The following is a 17,040-nucleotide window of genomic DNA, read 5'->3' as shown; positions in this document are numbered from 1 at the left end:
CTGATGATACAGTACTCCTTTGTAATGACATCACTAAGAACAGGAGACTTCAGTTCAATCCTAGTAAGATAAAGATAATGGTTTTCAAGGGAAAATAGACAGGGAAGCTCCTGAGAAACAAATGTACCTTAATAAGAAAGAATTGAAAGAATGAGGAAGTCAGGCAAGTTAGAGTACCTGAGATCCCTTATTAATTTGAAGAATTGCTGTTCATTCAGATGTCAGAAGATGAGAATGGTTAAAACAACAGTCAGAGACGTGTCTAAAATCTGGAAGGATGGACCTGTTGTTTTAGCCATTCCTCATCTTCTTCTGACATCTGAATGAACAGCAATTCTTGTGAGACTTGGAACCTAAAGAAGTCTGATAGGAAAAGGATTGCTGCTTTTGAGATGTTGCATTATTACAGAAAGCTGTTGAGGATACCATATGCTGAAAGGCTGACAAAAGAATTGGTGTGAGAAAGCATCAGTAAAACTTGAAGGCTTCTTAAGGATATTGACAGAAGAAAGTTGGAATAATTTGGACACTTGCCATGTTTGAAGATTGGTTCTTGAACTGTTATTGTTTGGAAAAGAAAATTCCCTTTAGAATTCTGCTTATGCTGGACAATGCTCCTGGACATCCAACATCTTTTGATGACCTTCACCCTAATGTAAAAGTCGCATTTTTACCACCCAACATTACATCGTTACTACAACCAATGGACCAGGGAGTCATTCTGCATTTAAGGCTTATTACTTAAGATTTACGGCGTACGTTCCCGCAAGCAGTCAGGGTTACTGAAGATGATTTTGAGAGAGTTCTGGAAGAATTATAACATCTATGATACCATCAGAAACATTGCTGATTCTTGGGAAGAAGTGAAGCAATCAACAATGAAAGGGGTGCGGAACAAACGCTCTTAATTCTGTGATGATTTTCATGGCTTCACAGAAGAAGACATCACTGAAGCCAGAAAAGCGGTGGTGATAGCGGCAACACACTGCAATTGGACATAAATGAAAATGATGCCATTGACTTACCAAAGTCCCATTTGCAAGAAATAACCAATGAAGATCTTATGGAGATAGAGAAGCAGCTGATAGAAACACAAGAACATGAAGAATCAGAAGATCCAGAGGCAAGAAAATTTTAAGACAAAAGAATTAGCTGAGGCTTTCATCTCATCTCATTGAAGCAGGATTTGCTATGCTTGAGGAGCAAGATCCTAACTTTGAGCGGTTTACAAAGGTTTAACATGCAGTTAGTGAGAACATCAGTTGCTTCAAGGCCATTTATGATGGGAAAAAAAAAGGCTGTGCAAACAATCCTAGATACCTTTTTCAAGAAACCAACTTCAGTGATAATCTCCCCCTCCTCCAGCAACAGAATCAAATTCTGATTCTCCAGCAACATCTCCATCATTATCTTCTGATTAATGTTAGACTACCTTCTTGCCTCAAAAATGCCCCTTCCAGTAAGCAAGACATTGATGTAACCTTTAATATTCTTTTTTGAAATTTCTCCTATCTCAACTTTTTGTTTGAGTTTGGTTTTATGTTCTGTTTGTTTGAATCAAAAGTAAGAGCACAATAGTTTCTGTAACTTATATGTATATTTGGCTGTTACCTCCCCACAGTGCACAGACATTACAAAACCAATTGAATATTATTACTTGGGATGGGGGATACGGTGGTTAAGGGGAATGAAGAAACCTCTTGATATTTTTCTTGAGTAGTTGGTGGTTGTAGTCCTTGGAAGTGCACTTTTGTGAGGATGCTATTCCAAAGAAGTGAAAGAAGGGGAGAAGAAGTTGGTTTAATACATATGAAACTGAACTTTGTCTGCATATTGACTAGCAGCTGCTCGTAATTTTACAGGTTGGTGATCAGTTCAGCAGAGCAGCGTTCATGAAAATACTATAAAATGGCTTAAGGCAGAAATAGAATGTGTAGGAGAAAGTGATTGGAATGAGTATATGAGAATGATGATAATCTATTAAGCTGATTGCTGCTTTCTAGAGTAGTATCAACAGTATCCAATGTGGAGACCCAAATGCAAGAATGGTATTCTGAGGTTGGGCAGATTTGAAATTCATTTGTTGTAGTGTACATTGATAGAAGAAGTGTCAAATGAAAAAAAAGGATAACAACCATTTTTGGTGGCTGAATAAACTAGAAATGTGGCATCTGTGCCAGAAAACATTATATCCACCCAAGAAAATAGATTATCTGAACATATCTGAGAATTTTCAAAGGAATGCCATGATAAATGAATCTAGATAATGTGTGTGGTAGATATTGTATCAATTTTGATTATTTTTAATTCTGTTGAAGTTTTTGTATTATACATTTTGGCTTATAAGACCATTTGCAGAAATGCAAAATGACAGTAAATCATAATAAAGTAAAAATACTAGGTGTAGTTGAATTGCATGATGTAGTTGGAGAACAACACCACATCTAGCTTATTGGAGGCTGGATGATCTGGCCTGCCTCCATGTTTAGTCTTACTCCAGAGCAAGGATTCTTGTATTTGATTTCCACCTTCTCCTATGTGGTGCAGGGTGACTTGTTTCAAGGGAATGTCATATACATTGTAATGACCCAAACCCTCCTTCTATTAAAAGGTACAACAATAAAATGATACTGCCATCAGTTTCCAGCTAGTACGTGGTACCAAATAATGAATTTAGGAGGCCTCCTCCATGCAAGGACAGCAAATTGGATTCCCTCTGTGTGGGTGACAAGTTTAGGTCTCTTACTTCCCATTGTATGTCTCTACTCTTTATTTTCTCCCCATCAACAATTATGCATGCTACAATCAGGTACAGTTTACATGGTATCCAGAGAGTTCACCAAAAGCAATTTATTGAAAGGCAATTTTTCAACAATTGATTGAAAAATCACAATTCATTGAAACTACAAATCATCGCATGAACAGTTCGATGAAATTTTACAGTTAAGATATATATTAAACATTTAATTTCAGTCTAATTACTGTTATTGTAAAAAAATTTTGTAGAACGAAATTTGGTCTCTAGAGATAAATTGCTATATGCACACAATGAAGCAGTATGTACACTTCTAAAATGCTACAAAATAATTATTACATTTCAATGACCACTTCCATATGTTGTCTGTATCTTGAGTAGCGTTAGGTATTGTTACCGAACATTTTTAAAGAATAGTTTGCAAGAAAAATTACTTTTCGATGAATTTTCATGGAACCATTTACAGTGCAGATCACAAAAAATCTAAATCTGTGTTTGATCTATTTTGGCTCAAAATTTTCTTGTTGCACTTATTTGTTGTCTCTGTTACCTATTCAAATTCTGATAACCACTCAGACTTCATTTATCTCTGAAGCTCAATTTTCTGCAGCCCAAATACTCCATCTCCCTTTGGGAACTACAGTGTCAGCAGCTCAGAATGCTTTCCCTTCTCCAGTTCCTTAGAATAAGTTGATAGTTATGCTGAGGTATTTGCTTTAGGCAGTGACTCAGCACAAATAATCTGTCTGCCACTAGCATTCCAAATAAATCTTGACCTTTTCTTAACCAGCTTTCCTTCCTGTGCACATACACTGTAGATGTCAGAGTTCTTCTCTTAGTAATGACCCTAACCTTGCTTGTGTTTCCCCTTACTGCTGAACACCTTCACATAGCCATTCTCAGTCTTGTGTTCTTTGCATTACGGTAGTACCAAATGGGATGACCTCCGCTCTTTCTGCTTTCCATTTTCTGACTACTGTTTCCATTTTCCTGCCACGCCCAGCTCTGACTAAATAATAGAAATAATAATAGTTATAATAATAGAAATAATTATTATAACTGGAATTAAGGCTTTCCTCCTGCATTCTGTGACCAATGTATAACAAATCTTGGTTCTGCAGAACGGGTGCATAGGTAAATGGGCGGGGAGCATTAAACAAGTGGCTGTACAAAAGTCTAACTTTGCACTCAGATGCAAAAATGCTATAACCAAAGCCAAATTTTTAAAGTGCCAAATACAGAAACTCACCTGTTGTTCAGATGGCAGTGGAGCCTTCTGATCCCTTGCCAGAGCTACTAGGTGCAGCTTCTACATTTCCATGATCCCATTTCTGACTCATCTTGATGGTATCATGACAATATCACCCAAAGATAAAGCAGATCTCTAGGCATTATCGTTCTCTGCCACTCCCTCATTTAACAACAGCGATAAATTATCTCCAACATTACCTGGAAACCATCTTGCTTCATGCATCTTCTAGTCTTTCATCAGTAAGAACTTAGAAGAAGCTCAAATAGCTTGGACACCAACACATTTTCTGGTTCTGATGGTATTAGTGTTATCATCAGATCTGCAGGGAGTCCAGGATTCATAAAGGGAAGCCATACATCACCCACACCAGCTGTCATACCTTCTCTTAAACTCATTCATACTAGATATACTCACTACTTCAACAGGCAAACTGTTGTACTCAGAGAAAAATCTAGCTCTCTCACCCCTTTCTTAACTGCACACAAACTTAACTTCCACAGATGCCCCTTTGTCCTTTCTCTGCCTTCCATATAATAAAAAAGTCTCATCAGTTGATAACCTATAACATTCTTTCAGAAGTTTAAAAATCTCTGTCATATTATCCCTCTTTCTCCTGTTTATCAGTATGTGCAATCCTCATAATCTACTCTGTTCCATAATCCTGATATTTTTGGTACCCTTCTTTTACAATTTTCTTTATTTCCTGCAAACCCAGGAGACCAAATCTGTGCAAATACAACTAAGAAGACAACAATTGTCTTCTTAGTTGTATTTGCAGTTTTTGCTATGCAACCTTTGAATTTCAATTTCCTATTCACCATAACGCCAAGATCCCCAACTTCACATTTTTTGTAGCATAATCCCACCAATAGAATATGCTATTGGAAATCTCTTCATGTCAAAGTGTATAACTTTACACTTACTACCATTGAATTGATATTCATTATCATTTGCTCACATTTCCAGCCTGTTCAAATAATTCTGTAAGTGATGGATGTCAGTAGCATCTCTGATTACCCTGCCTATCTTTGCATCATCAGCAATCAGTTGAACATCACCTGTCAGGTACTTCCTAATATCATTAAAGTATAGATTGAACTGCAGTGGCATAAGGACTAATTCATGGGGTACACTACTGGACACTTTAAATCTGGTAGATTCACCCCTCCCCATATGCCACTTTCTGATCCTGTCAGTCATCTGCTTACTTATCCAAGTTAACAGTTTATATTTCAATCCCCATATTCTACAGTTTATGCAACAGCTTTTGTGTGGTATCCTATCAAATGCCTTAACAAAGTCCAGCAGTATCACAGTATTAATTCTCTTTATTCAACTCAGCTGTAACATTATTATAAAATATGAGCAAAGTGCAAACTTTGCTTTTTTGTATTCTATTGTGCTGAAAACTTGTGCTCTGGAATTAACACCCATCCTATGTTGCCTTTCCAATCTCTCCTACTTGACTATCATCTACCCTATAATAAGGAAACAAACCTGTATTCTGCCAGTTAAAAAAAATGGGAGGGAGGTGATAAAGTTCATCCCACAAACTATTATACAATTACCCTTACTTCATTTCTTTTAAAAATCATGGAAAACATATCAGCAGTAACTTCCCACCAACTGGAGGGGCGATCATCTAATTAGTGAACAGCCATATAAATTCTGCTGCTTTCAATCCATAGCCAATGCCCTAGCTATTCCCACTATTTGAACACAAGCAATGGAAGTGTTTGGAGACCTTTACTTGTCATGATATTACTAGGACATTTGAACAGATTTGGCATAGGCCTTCTTAGCAAATTAACATCCTATGATCTGTTTTCTATCCTTTGTAGTTAGTTTTGCCAACTTCCTCTCTAGTTATTCAGTACAGATTATGGTAGTGTCTCTCTTCTTGGATTTCTTCTCTGAAATGTTGGAGTACCCTGGGTCTTTACTATCTGAGTTTCACCCACTTTCTTCCTCCTCTGTATAAATAATCTTCTCTCACTGACCTTGAATCATATTCATAGTTTTTGCTAATGGTAGTATACTTGTGTATTTCTTGAATAATTATTCAAGTAAAATACACATTACATTCATTTATGAATATTTTATTGTTATAAATATTTGCATACTGGTATTATTATATATGTACTGCAAATTATTGATAATGTAAAAGTGGCCAAGAAGGAACATGTATGTAAATATTTAGAGTGTGTAATGTTAGCGCTTAGCATTGATAACATTGGAGAGGGCATTTCTGAAACCAAAACTAACTTTCTTCAGTGTGTTGATTTTTAAATGCATTGCACAAGAAAATGCTGAAGAAAAGTTTGAATAATAACATTTCAGTGAAGATTTTTTAGAAGATATTTACCTCTGGACAAAAAACAAGTGTTGTCAAGATTTTGTGCCACTTCAGGTTTTTCTGAATCACATTTATTATTTACTTTTACTTTGCCAGTATATTTTGCCCCTGTAAAGTTCTGGTATCTTAAATTCATTTCACAAAGCAAATTAGTATTGTTTGTGCTTACTTCTAATTAATGTCTAGATTTCAGAAATATATATGTTTAAATAGGTCATTAAACTACTAATTTTTTTTGCTTCATTTCATTGGCAGATAGTAACAGTTGCCATGGCTTCCACAAACAATTTGTAGCCTGTAATATCATGGGGAGGTCAGAGTAGTTAAACTGGAAACCCTGTTCTAGAGACTGATCATAGTGTTTTTCATTATGCTTTATGCTTATAATAAGCAGAGTGGTGAATCTTGCTTTGAGTGATGAAAGTTCTATGTACAGATATGTGTAAATAACTATGGGTGGAATTTAAACACACAGCCTGTTCATAACAACTGCCAATTCATCTCAATCCCACAGTAAAAAGTTGTAAACGTGTAGTGAACTTCATGATAGATAATCTCAAAATCTTGTTCTTGAGATCAAACAAAACTCAAACCCCACTACGCCCGACCCCCCAGAATATATGGGGTTCCGAAAATACACAAACAAAATGTGCCCCTTTGACCAATCGTGGAAGGAATAGACAGTCCCAATTACCACCTAGCCAAGAAATTAGCGGCAACACTCAAGGAGTTGGTAGGTCATTCCCCCTCCTACATAAAAAAACACACAACACTTTATAAACAAAATCAAAAACATAACACTCGACAAAGACGACTTATTAGTCAGTTTTGACGTTTCTGCCCTTTTCACTAATGTCCCCATCAATGACACAATTCTCCTACTACAGAACAAATTTCTGCCCGACATTACGGCCCTCTTTGCCCACGTACTAAAGTCCGGTTACTTCATGTGGCAAAACAAATTCTACCTACAAAAGGAAGGTACAGCCATGGGCTCACCATTATCCCCCCCCCCCCCCAATCGCTAACTTCTACATGGAAACCTTTGAGCAAAGGGCTCTTGATTCCACCACGCTACAACCGACAGTCTGGTTCAGATACGTCGACGACGTGTTCGCGATCTGGCCGCACGGGCGACAAACGCTAAACACATTCCTCAGCCACCTAAGCAAACAACACGAACGCATACAATTTACCATCGAAATCGAAAACCAAAATTCGCTCCCGTTCCTAGACACACTAGTTACACATCTTCCTTCAGGCAGTCTATCCTTCACGGTCTACCGGAAACCGACATACACGGGCCAATACATACATGCGAATTCATACCACCACCCAGCACAAAAATACGGAGTCATTAACACCCTTAAAAACAGAGCCACAACTATTTGCTCTAACCAGCAAGTCCTAAAACAAGAACTAAAAATCATTAGTGACACATTCATAAATAATGGCTATAACAAAAATACTGTCAATAAAATACTCTATAAAACCACAACAAAAACGAATCTAGATTACAGTAAAACCATAGCCACCCTATACATTAAAGGGCTATCAGAAAAAATCAACAGAATCCTACAACATTATAACCTCAATGCTACCTTTAAACCACCCACTAAACTTAAAACCATATTCAGCTCCTCTAAGGATCCTCTCCTCCCATTAGCACATCCTGGAGTCTATTGCATCCGCTGCACCTGTAACTTACCGTACATTGGTGAAACAGGACGAACAATCCCTATACGCAAGAAAGAACACATTAGGACACATCAAATATAACCATTATGGTGAAGCAGGCCTCTCAGACCACGCACTTAACACCTTACGCCAAATCAACTGGAAAAGCACCTGCTCCTTACACCGCACAAAAACTTGGTACGAAAGAAAATTTAAGGAATCCTGCAAAATCCTGATAAACCACCTAAATATCAATAACAAAGATGGTATGAAAATTCCAAGGATCTGGATGGCACACATTCAGCCAACCTAATATGAAAGATTCAACATAAGTCAGGACTCTAGCCAATCTGCTAGTATTAGAAACCATTCCACTCCAACTGGCTGGAATGATGTTAATATATGTATATAGTAGACAACACAAATAATAGGACTCTAGCGTTGATGTATAATTTTTTATTTTTTATTTTTATTTATTTTTTTATTTTTTTAATTTGTAATTTTTTTTTTTTTTCCACCAGAGGTCAGACCAACAATTGTGGTAGCGGTTGGTCAGTGTCTTTAATGAACCAGTTTGATTGTAGTATAGCTTGTTTCTTGTGTATATTTGTACGCTCCAGAAGATGACCTTGACATAAAGGTCGAAACGTCGAATTGTAGATTTTAGTTATATTAAACTAAAGTTTTTATTCAAACACGGTAGTTGTCTCCATAATTTTCAAAAATGTCTATAGATATTTATTTGATAGTGGTATCTTGGAAAGTAGGAACAAAATCTGATGTTGGTAGATTAGGACAAAAATCAGAAGAGTGGCAATTGTTACTGCTTCTTACTCCAGAGATTTTTATAAGTTCTGAAAAAGAGTAGTACAATATTTTGCATAGTTGGACATTCATTAGCTTTGCAAGGATATTCTTATAGATATAACATTTGATTATTATAATTTTATTTGGCTGTAAAACTCTTATGCAAAAAAAAAGTAAAAGTGCATAATTCATATGGTTCCTTTTCATTTTTTAAAAAAATATTTAATTCATTTTATTTAAATTTCTTTACAGAAAGTGTATCTTCAGTAGAAGGGTCCCAGAGTCGTCGCCGTCGAAAAAAGAAAAGGAGCAAAAGACATGAGAATGATACATCTGTTCCCAGAGCACAAGAGGGCCGAGGTGATAATTCCCATGGTGAATCCAAGCAAACAAATAAATCAGTAGTCAGTCAAGTTTCTATGGACAAATCAGAATCATCTAATAGTATACCTTCAGGTGGTAGTGGTGAACCAGTTGCAAAGGAAACAAAAACAGAGTCAACAGCAAAGGATCAACGAGAACCTCGTCAGCAGCGACCCCGTCAGAACAGCAACGTAGAGAAAAAATCTGGAGCTCAGGGTGCTAGATCTGAACAAATTGTCAATGGAACAGCCTAATGTATTTTAGCAGATCATTACCATTTGGTGCTTAATCTCAGTTGCCATAGAAAACTAGCACCCTTTCTGCCTTGATTACATATTTTGCTGCTCCTTGTAGCACAAAAGTATTTCAAGGTTCTCAATTCTTCCTTAACAGTGTTCTAGAGCTCATAGTCACTTATAATTCAAGCCTGTAAACAAACATAAATTCATCTAAAAAAAATTACATTCTTTCTATGCTTGAAGTAAATTGTTTGTCCCATTCACCCTTTTAAGTTTCATATGAAATTTTATATTAGTATAATCAAAGCATATTAGGTTTTGTGTGGAAAAACTTTATTTGCTCAAAAAAAAAGGGAAAAAAAAAGAAAAAAGAAAAAAAAAAGTTATGCATATCAGATTTCAGTGTGGATCAGTTTGTTTTCACAGATGAGTCCATTTGAACAGAATTATTTATGTAGTGAAGAATGTAGATTATTAGTATTTGTGCTTGGCTTTGTTCTACTTAAAGTGCCTCCTAATGTAAATACACAAAACTAACGTTTATTATTTATTGTTCAACTTTGGATGTTTGTAGGTTGTTGTTCAGAACTGTCAGAGATACAAATTGTGGTGGAAAGAGATTATTACTGAGATTTTTTTAAAAAAAATTTTTTTATCAATTATAATTTATCAGTAGGGACCTATGCATTTGACAAAACTTGTGTATCCATTTCATCTGCTCTACAGTATCCAGCACACTATATAATAATTCTGCTTCAAGCTCTTTTACATGTTTTCACTTTAGTTTTAAAAATTCAGGATGATTGCGCTTGAACCAGAATATGAAAAAAGTTAGTGCTGGCTAATTGTTCCATAGATAGCTGTTTAGTTTATTATTGTTTTGTTACTTCCTCCCCTTCCCTGATGTAATAAAATGTATGAATTACTGGCATTCAGCAATAAACATTTTCATTCTCCCATTTCACTTTACATTATTTTCTTTTATTTTAATATACTAATGCAAAAATTTATACAACTGAAGTATTAATATTATTTTAAGTTTGTTTTTATGATGATTATACACTATATATATATATATATAGTAAGTTTCTTTGTTAGAATTACATGTCAGGTACTGATCAGGTATTGTACTAAGTCTCTAATAATTTCTGCAGTAATTAGTAGCAGTTTGTACAGTGCAAGAACAGCAAAGTTTATTTATATATTACCTTCTCATATGCATTGGCAGGATTTTTCTTCCTGGAGGCACAGGCCTTTCATCCCATAAAACAGGCAAACCAATTGAAGAATACACCCAATTAACAGACATAAGACACTGACCTCATCTTGTCTTGCCATGTGTCTTTTCCCTGCAGGAGATCGACTACCATAGTCTTAGTTGAATCAAAGCATCTAGTATGTACAGCACTGAGTTACTAAGCTGTTATATGAAAGACTTGGAAAAATCTGTTTTTTTTTAAATAAATCTTTTGTTTGCATCCTTGATTTTTCTAAGCTTGCTAGGTACATTTCATAACAGGTGAGATCCCAATGTGCCTGACAAAAGTTTGGTTTTGTACTACTCATGAGAAATTATTTCAGAAATTCAGTTGGACAAACCCATCAGAAAAAGATTAGAAACTTGTAGAATATTGGTATCTCAAAATTTTGCTCTAGAGACCAAATGGGCTTTTCACACTTGATTTCTAGCCTCCAATAATTCATTTCTCTGTATAAGGATCTTACACAGAGAAATGAATGTGCTCCCTTTTTTGTTTGTTGTTGTCATTATGAAATATGCAAACATGCATATGTGAAACTTCATTGTGGTGTTTATACATTTTTATCCCTTATTTATCTAATTAAAATCAGATCAGTTTTTTGTATTTGCCCATGTCTGTACATATAGATATAGATATCAATGATGATTTCTTTCAACAATGGCTGCACATGACTTCCAAAATTTTTGAGCTTTATGAATATGTCATGTGATATAAAGAATAAATTTAAATATCAAGACATAAGTGGATGACATAATAATAAATTTATAAAATAATGGGATGACACTTACTATAGGAAAGAAATTACTTAATATTTATTGAATCTTCAGCTGAGTTTTCTAGCCATTGTTGGTGCAGCTGAAAAGAGATAAACACAATAAGAACAACACCTAAATTGCAAGCATGTTAACTAGATGGAAAGAAACTTGTAGAAGTAGTCTCACAATTTTCTCTGACAGTCCTTTAACATATGAATTGAAAATCTAGAAACTTCTTATAAGAGGAGGATTAGAATGAAAGCCATAATTATTATTTTTATATTATAACAATTAGTGATGAAAGTAACACTGATATATGACAATTCATTATTAAAATGAGAATCATTAGAACATGTGCATGATGAACTAAAGTTTTAATCACACCATGCTTCTGAAAGGGGTAATGATGAAAAGCAGCATTAATATACCATTAATTAATTTTCTAATTTTGAGAAGTAACACCTCATTCCTAGGTTTCATAAAATTGTAATTATTTAAATTTATTTCTTTGAATTCCAAATAGTTGTAGATGGAGTTATCTTCCTGCAATTGATAGCATATATTTATCACATGCTTGCAATTTAAGTGTTTCTTATTGTAGTTGTCTTTTTCAACTATATTAGCAGTGGCAAAACCTAGCCAAAAATTCTACAGATATTGAATATGTTTTCCCTAATGTGTCATTCCCTTACTTTATCATTTTATTATTATATAAAGAATATTATGTCCTTTTAAACTAATTAGCAATTACAGATTGCAGAATAGATATTAGAAAAGTTAAATGACTGTCTTTAAATTTCCTTTTTATTCATGAAACAAAATATATCTTTAAACTGCTAAAAAATTGAAAAGAGAATATATAATTGTTTAGAGCTGGGATCGACAACACAGCTTATGGGCTATGTGTGCCCCACATATTTGAGCTGTGTATATTAAAATCACCCTACTAACAATGTCGATACTTAATAAATAACAGGTAATATTTTTAACTGAATTTATTTTCTGTTAGTCAAAAAAAAAAAAAAAAATCAGAAAAATTATTGTGATTGTTGGAAATTGATTATTATACATTCATTATAAGATCACTTTGGTTTGCAACTTGAACTGCACACAGTGAAAACAAAATATTTTGATTTGTTTGTGCATATTTGGACTTGGCTATACACATTTGATTTCTCCTTTTATCATTGCTCGACTATGTTTCTAGCCTGCGTTAGTGTCACAGTGAACATTTGTGTGCTGAGTCAGCATGCCTATGTTTGCTGTGCCTGTTTGACTTGTTTTCAAACAGGCACAGCAAAGAATTTTCTTTTAAATTTTGCAACTGGATAATTTTTTTTAAATTGCTAAAACCTTCATTTTACAATGTTTAAATATGTAATAAAAATATATGACTTACTGTTATGATTAAAGCACATGAGGGCTTTTTTTTTTTTAATTATATGGTCTGAATTCCACATGAGAAAAAAAAAACTTATTTTATTTTAATTAAAAATGACAGTTCATTCTCCATTCATTTCATTGAAACATGAGAGAACATTGAGTAGTACTAACAAAATGCCAAGTAATGGAAATATCATTATGTGGTAGTACTTTGTATGATGAATTCATGCAAAATTATTATAGCAGTCCTGAATGGATTATGTTGTAACATACTTTTGTATAACCTGATTGGTGTCTCTAAATAAAGCACAGTGAGAATTTTTCAAAGACCCAGTTTCAGATTCCATCCAGGATGCTATTTTAAGGCTTATTAAATTTATTGTAAAATCAAATAAGCATTATAATAGTTTCATTATCTCATTAGGAAGATGAATGCACCAGAGAATATATAGCATCCCACCTACCTTCTCTCTAAATTATTTATCCATGCTTCTTGAGAACTGCAATAGACACTCAAACTCCTTATCATTTTGTTGAGATAGTGAGAAGGAAGGAGAGATTAGCAGACATCCAAATCAACATGTCAGATAATTTAGCCAGTTTAGACATTGAGTCATTATTGATAAGCATTCCTATTGAATAATCTATCAATATTCATGAAGACCTATTCAAATCATTTTGAACATTGCTTTTAATAATCATCTTTTTTTTTTTCTTAGAAAGGGAGGTTTCCAGGAATATGGTTTGGCAATGGGCTCTTACTATTGCCTCTGTCACAAGCATGTCTGGAGACTCCAGACATACAAAATTTTCTATTAAGGAGTGTATATCTGAAATGACAATGCACATGATTATGACTAGCTGAGGTGTCAGCTTTCAGCAGTGCCTTGGCATAAAAATTTGGAGGGGAGAGATTGTGGTGGTTAAGGAGTGTTTGAAGATAGCAGTATTTAATCGAATATAACTTGCACTTTTTCCCCAAATTTAAAGTTAAAAATTCATAGTGTGAGATATATGCTGGATTTTTGGGAACTAAAGTTTTTTAGGAATTGACAAATGACTAATGAGAAGTGAAAGCGGAGCATGAAATGGACAGCAATGGTAGGCCAGTAGAGACAGTACAGCTATGAAGACATCTGGCTACACATGCACTTTCACCTAAACCTCGTCTCATTCGCCGCTCCACCCCTGCACAATCTAAGATCGAGTAGACAATGCTCTCACTTCCACATTTCTTCTATTGATGCTTCCATCTCTATGCATATGATTGATGTGATATTAACTGAAGATTGCATGATTCAACGACAAAGGCAAGCTGATGATTGTTTAGTTGAAATGCTGAGTCTCTTCAACTGTATTCCAAAATATCTGAAACTGCCATAACATTCTATATCTATTTCTTAAAATTTTAAACTTTTTGTGTGTGAGATATATGCAAAACATTTTAATTTCTTTTTTCATAAAGTAAAATCACGGGTGCAAGGGCAAGTTATATTCGAGTAAACACGGTATCAGACTTTTCTTTTAGTGTTACACAGTGATCAGCATTCATTTTGAAATTATTTATTCTACAACCGTGTTAAAATAACTCTTTTTATTATCCCGATGTTTCGATCTTCATATCAAGATTATCATCTGGAACATACATAAATATACAAGACAAGCTGCGTTACATTTCAAACCGTAAGCTAGAGAAACAATGATTTGATCACATACTACTCACTGGAATGACCTCTAGTGAAAAAAGAAAAAAAAAATTACAAGCTAATTTAATTTTTGATTACATGAATAAACATTCTTGCTTACAGATGGTTTTCCTTCCAGTCACAGTGATGTCCTATTTCTATTATTACAATTGTTATTTTTGATTTTAAAAAAAAAAAAAAAATTATTTATAAATTACAACATGAATAAACTTTCTTATAGGTTTTTTGCTTCCTTTACAGTGATGTCCTATTTTTCAGTATTAAAGTTGTTATTTTAGATTTAGGATCCTGGATTTTCTAGAGTCCTGTTTATAGTTGTTCTTAGAGAGGAAGGATTCATGGGACGAATATATGCCTTCCATATGTATGGGATTTTTAGAATCATTATTGTTTAGATTGGGGTGGTTGATAATGATCTGACAAGCTTCCTTAAATTTGCATTCATACCATGTTTTAGTGTGATGTAGACAACTAGTGCTTCTCAAGTCAATTCTATGTAAGGTGTTCAGAGCATGATCAGAAAGGCCAGCTTCACCATAATTATTATATTTTGATGTGTTATGTTCTTTTTGTCTGATCGGAATTGTGCATCCTGTTTCTCCTATGTATGGTATGTTGCAGGTGCAGTAAATACGGTATACTCCAGGGTGGGCCAGCGGAGGGAGTGGGTCTTTGGATGAGTTGAGTAAGCTTTTTAATTTTGCAGGAGGTTTGGTTTAAAGGTAGCTTTGAGGTTGTATTTTTGTAGTACTTTTGAAGGCCAAAGCTAATTATGAGAGGAATGTAGCTGATTGTACCAAAAGAAATCCCAGAGAGTTTTAAGGTGAGAAGCAAAAGAAAGGATGACCCTAATGAGTGCTGGTAGGTGCTTATGATATTGCTGAACCTTAATGCGAATATGGCTGTGGGATTAGATGGCATATCAGCCTGTGTATTACAAGAATATGCAAGAGAATTCACACCTCCTCTGACCAGACTAATTTGAGCTTTAGTTCTGGAATGGTGCCAAGGGAGCAGAATAAAGATAAAATATTTCACTGCATAAAGGAGGACTCCAAAAGAGAATTAGCAAATCATAGGTGTAGTGGTAAAAGTATTAGAGAAGTTGATAATAGACAGAATTCAGGACTGAGTGGATAGTAATATGATACTTTATAATAAGCAACTTGTTTTTGTAAAGGATAGGTCTTTCCATAGTAATTTGCTTACTTTTTTATAATAAAGTGAAAGGTGAGGCGGACAAAGAAAATGACTGGACTTTGCAAAGCATTTAACGGAATTCTACATGGAACTCTTTTGCATAAATTGGAGCAAATGGGATGGATATGAAACTGGACAGATAACGAGAGTGGTGTGTGTGGGGGGGGGGGGGGGGGGGGGATTGAGCTCAGGAGAAGGCAATTGACAAGTGGAGTACTTGGTTCTCTGCTGTTTAATTTGTAATCAGTGATACAGAAAATGATTTAAAGAGAAATATTCATTTGTTTGCTGATGAGGCATTAATTAAGATATCCTGCAGGATAACTTAAATAGATTGCCAATATAGGCAAAGAGAGGCCAGGGAGTTGAAGTTCAGAGGATATATTGTAAAAGTGGCCAAATCAGCACATCAAATTATATGCAGATAAGGAATTCATTATTTATTAATCCTGGTGGCCCCATGGTTGCCAAGATTTCACAGGGATCAAGAAGTGGTAGAGAATCCAGAGTTGAGCGACCAAGATTTTGGCAGGTCTATGGAATTATCCCTATGAAAACAGAATAAGATTCTGTGGGCTTCAAAAACTAGCTGATAGCAAATAAGATGGACATGATAGAAGTATACAAGTTATTAAAGATTTATAGGATTGACCCAAAGACTTTTTTCAGTACATGACAGGAAGGGAGAGAACAAGGCATCATCCCTGAAAATTGTATAAAAGGTTAGCAAAGGTGTTAGGAATAGTAATAATGGGCCTCTGGAAATGTTACTCTAAGCCAGTAGTTCTCAAAGGGTGTGCCCTGTGGTATTCCAGAGAAATACGTGTCCAGATATAAAAATAAATATAGTTACTCTATTATACCTGTTCATTACGGATATACGGCTCTTTTTTGTCAACACATCATTATTATGTTAATTAACAGCGGTTTTTCTTGCAAAGAGAACAAGAATATGATTTATTCTTGTTGTGTATATTACATCATCATCATCAAATTCCTGCCATGTACCCTCAAGGGGTGTACAGGATATGACAGTACTACATGAAAAAATTACATCATTACTAACTTCCTATCTACAATTTTCCTCCAAATCAGTCTGTTACTTGTCAAGACTCCAGCATTATTCGATCTTATATTTCTATCGTCTAAGGCACTTTGTACCGTATCAATCCTGCGTTTTCCTGCCAACCTGGCAGAGAACACTTGTTTTGCTAATCTTTTCTCTCCCATTCTATTTAAGTGACCATACCACCTGAGATTAGCTCTGCTAACGCATTCCTGGATG

The 17,040-nt window shown here is 34.8% G+C and overlaps 1 protein-coding gene across 4 annotated transcripts in view; it reads left to right on the top strand.

Moving 5' to 3' along the window:
* LOC150095073 (fragile X messenger ribonucleoprotein 1 homolog B-like) overlaps nucleotides 1-10,408 on the top strand; it is a 467,885-nt gene extending 457,477 nt beyond the window's left edge. For all 4 annotated transcript variants that reach the window (XM_090411425.1, XM_090411423.1, XM_090411424.1 and 1 more), the window contains one exon: nucleotides 9,100-10,408. In XM_090411425.1, the coding sequence (XP_090267551.1) occupies nucleotides 9,100-9,464 (365 nt within the window). In that variant the 3' untranslated portion in view covers nucleotides 9,465-10,408. The remainder of the gene's footprint in view (nucleotides 1-9,099) is intronic.
* The last annotated feature ends 6,632 nt before the right edge of the window (nucleotides 10,409-17,040 follow it).

The sequence above is a fragment of the Typopeltis vanoorti genome, chromosome 21, assembly GCF_054136105.1.
Source record: "Typopeltis vanoorti isolate ZY-2024b chromosome 21, IOZ_Tvanoo_1.0, whole genome shotgun sequence".
NCBI lineage: Eukaryota > Metazoa > Arthropoda > Arachnida > Uropygi > Thelyphonidae > Typopeltis > Typopeltis vanoorti.
Note: the sequence above shows the minus strand (reverse complement) of the source record. Positions and strands in the feature narration are given on the sequence as shown.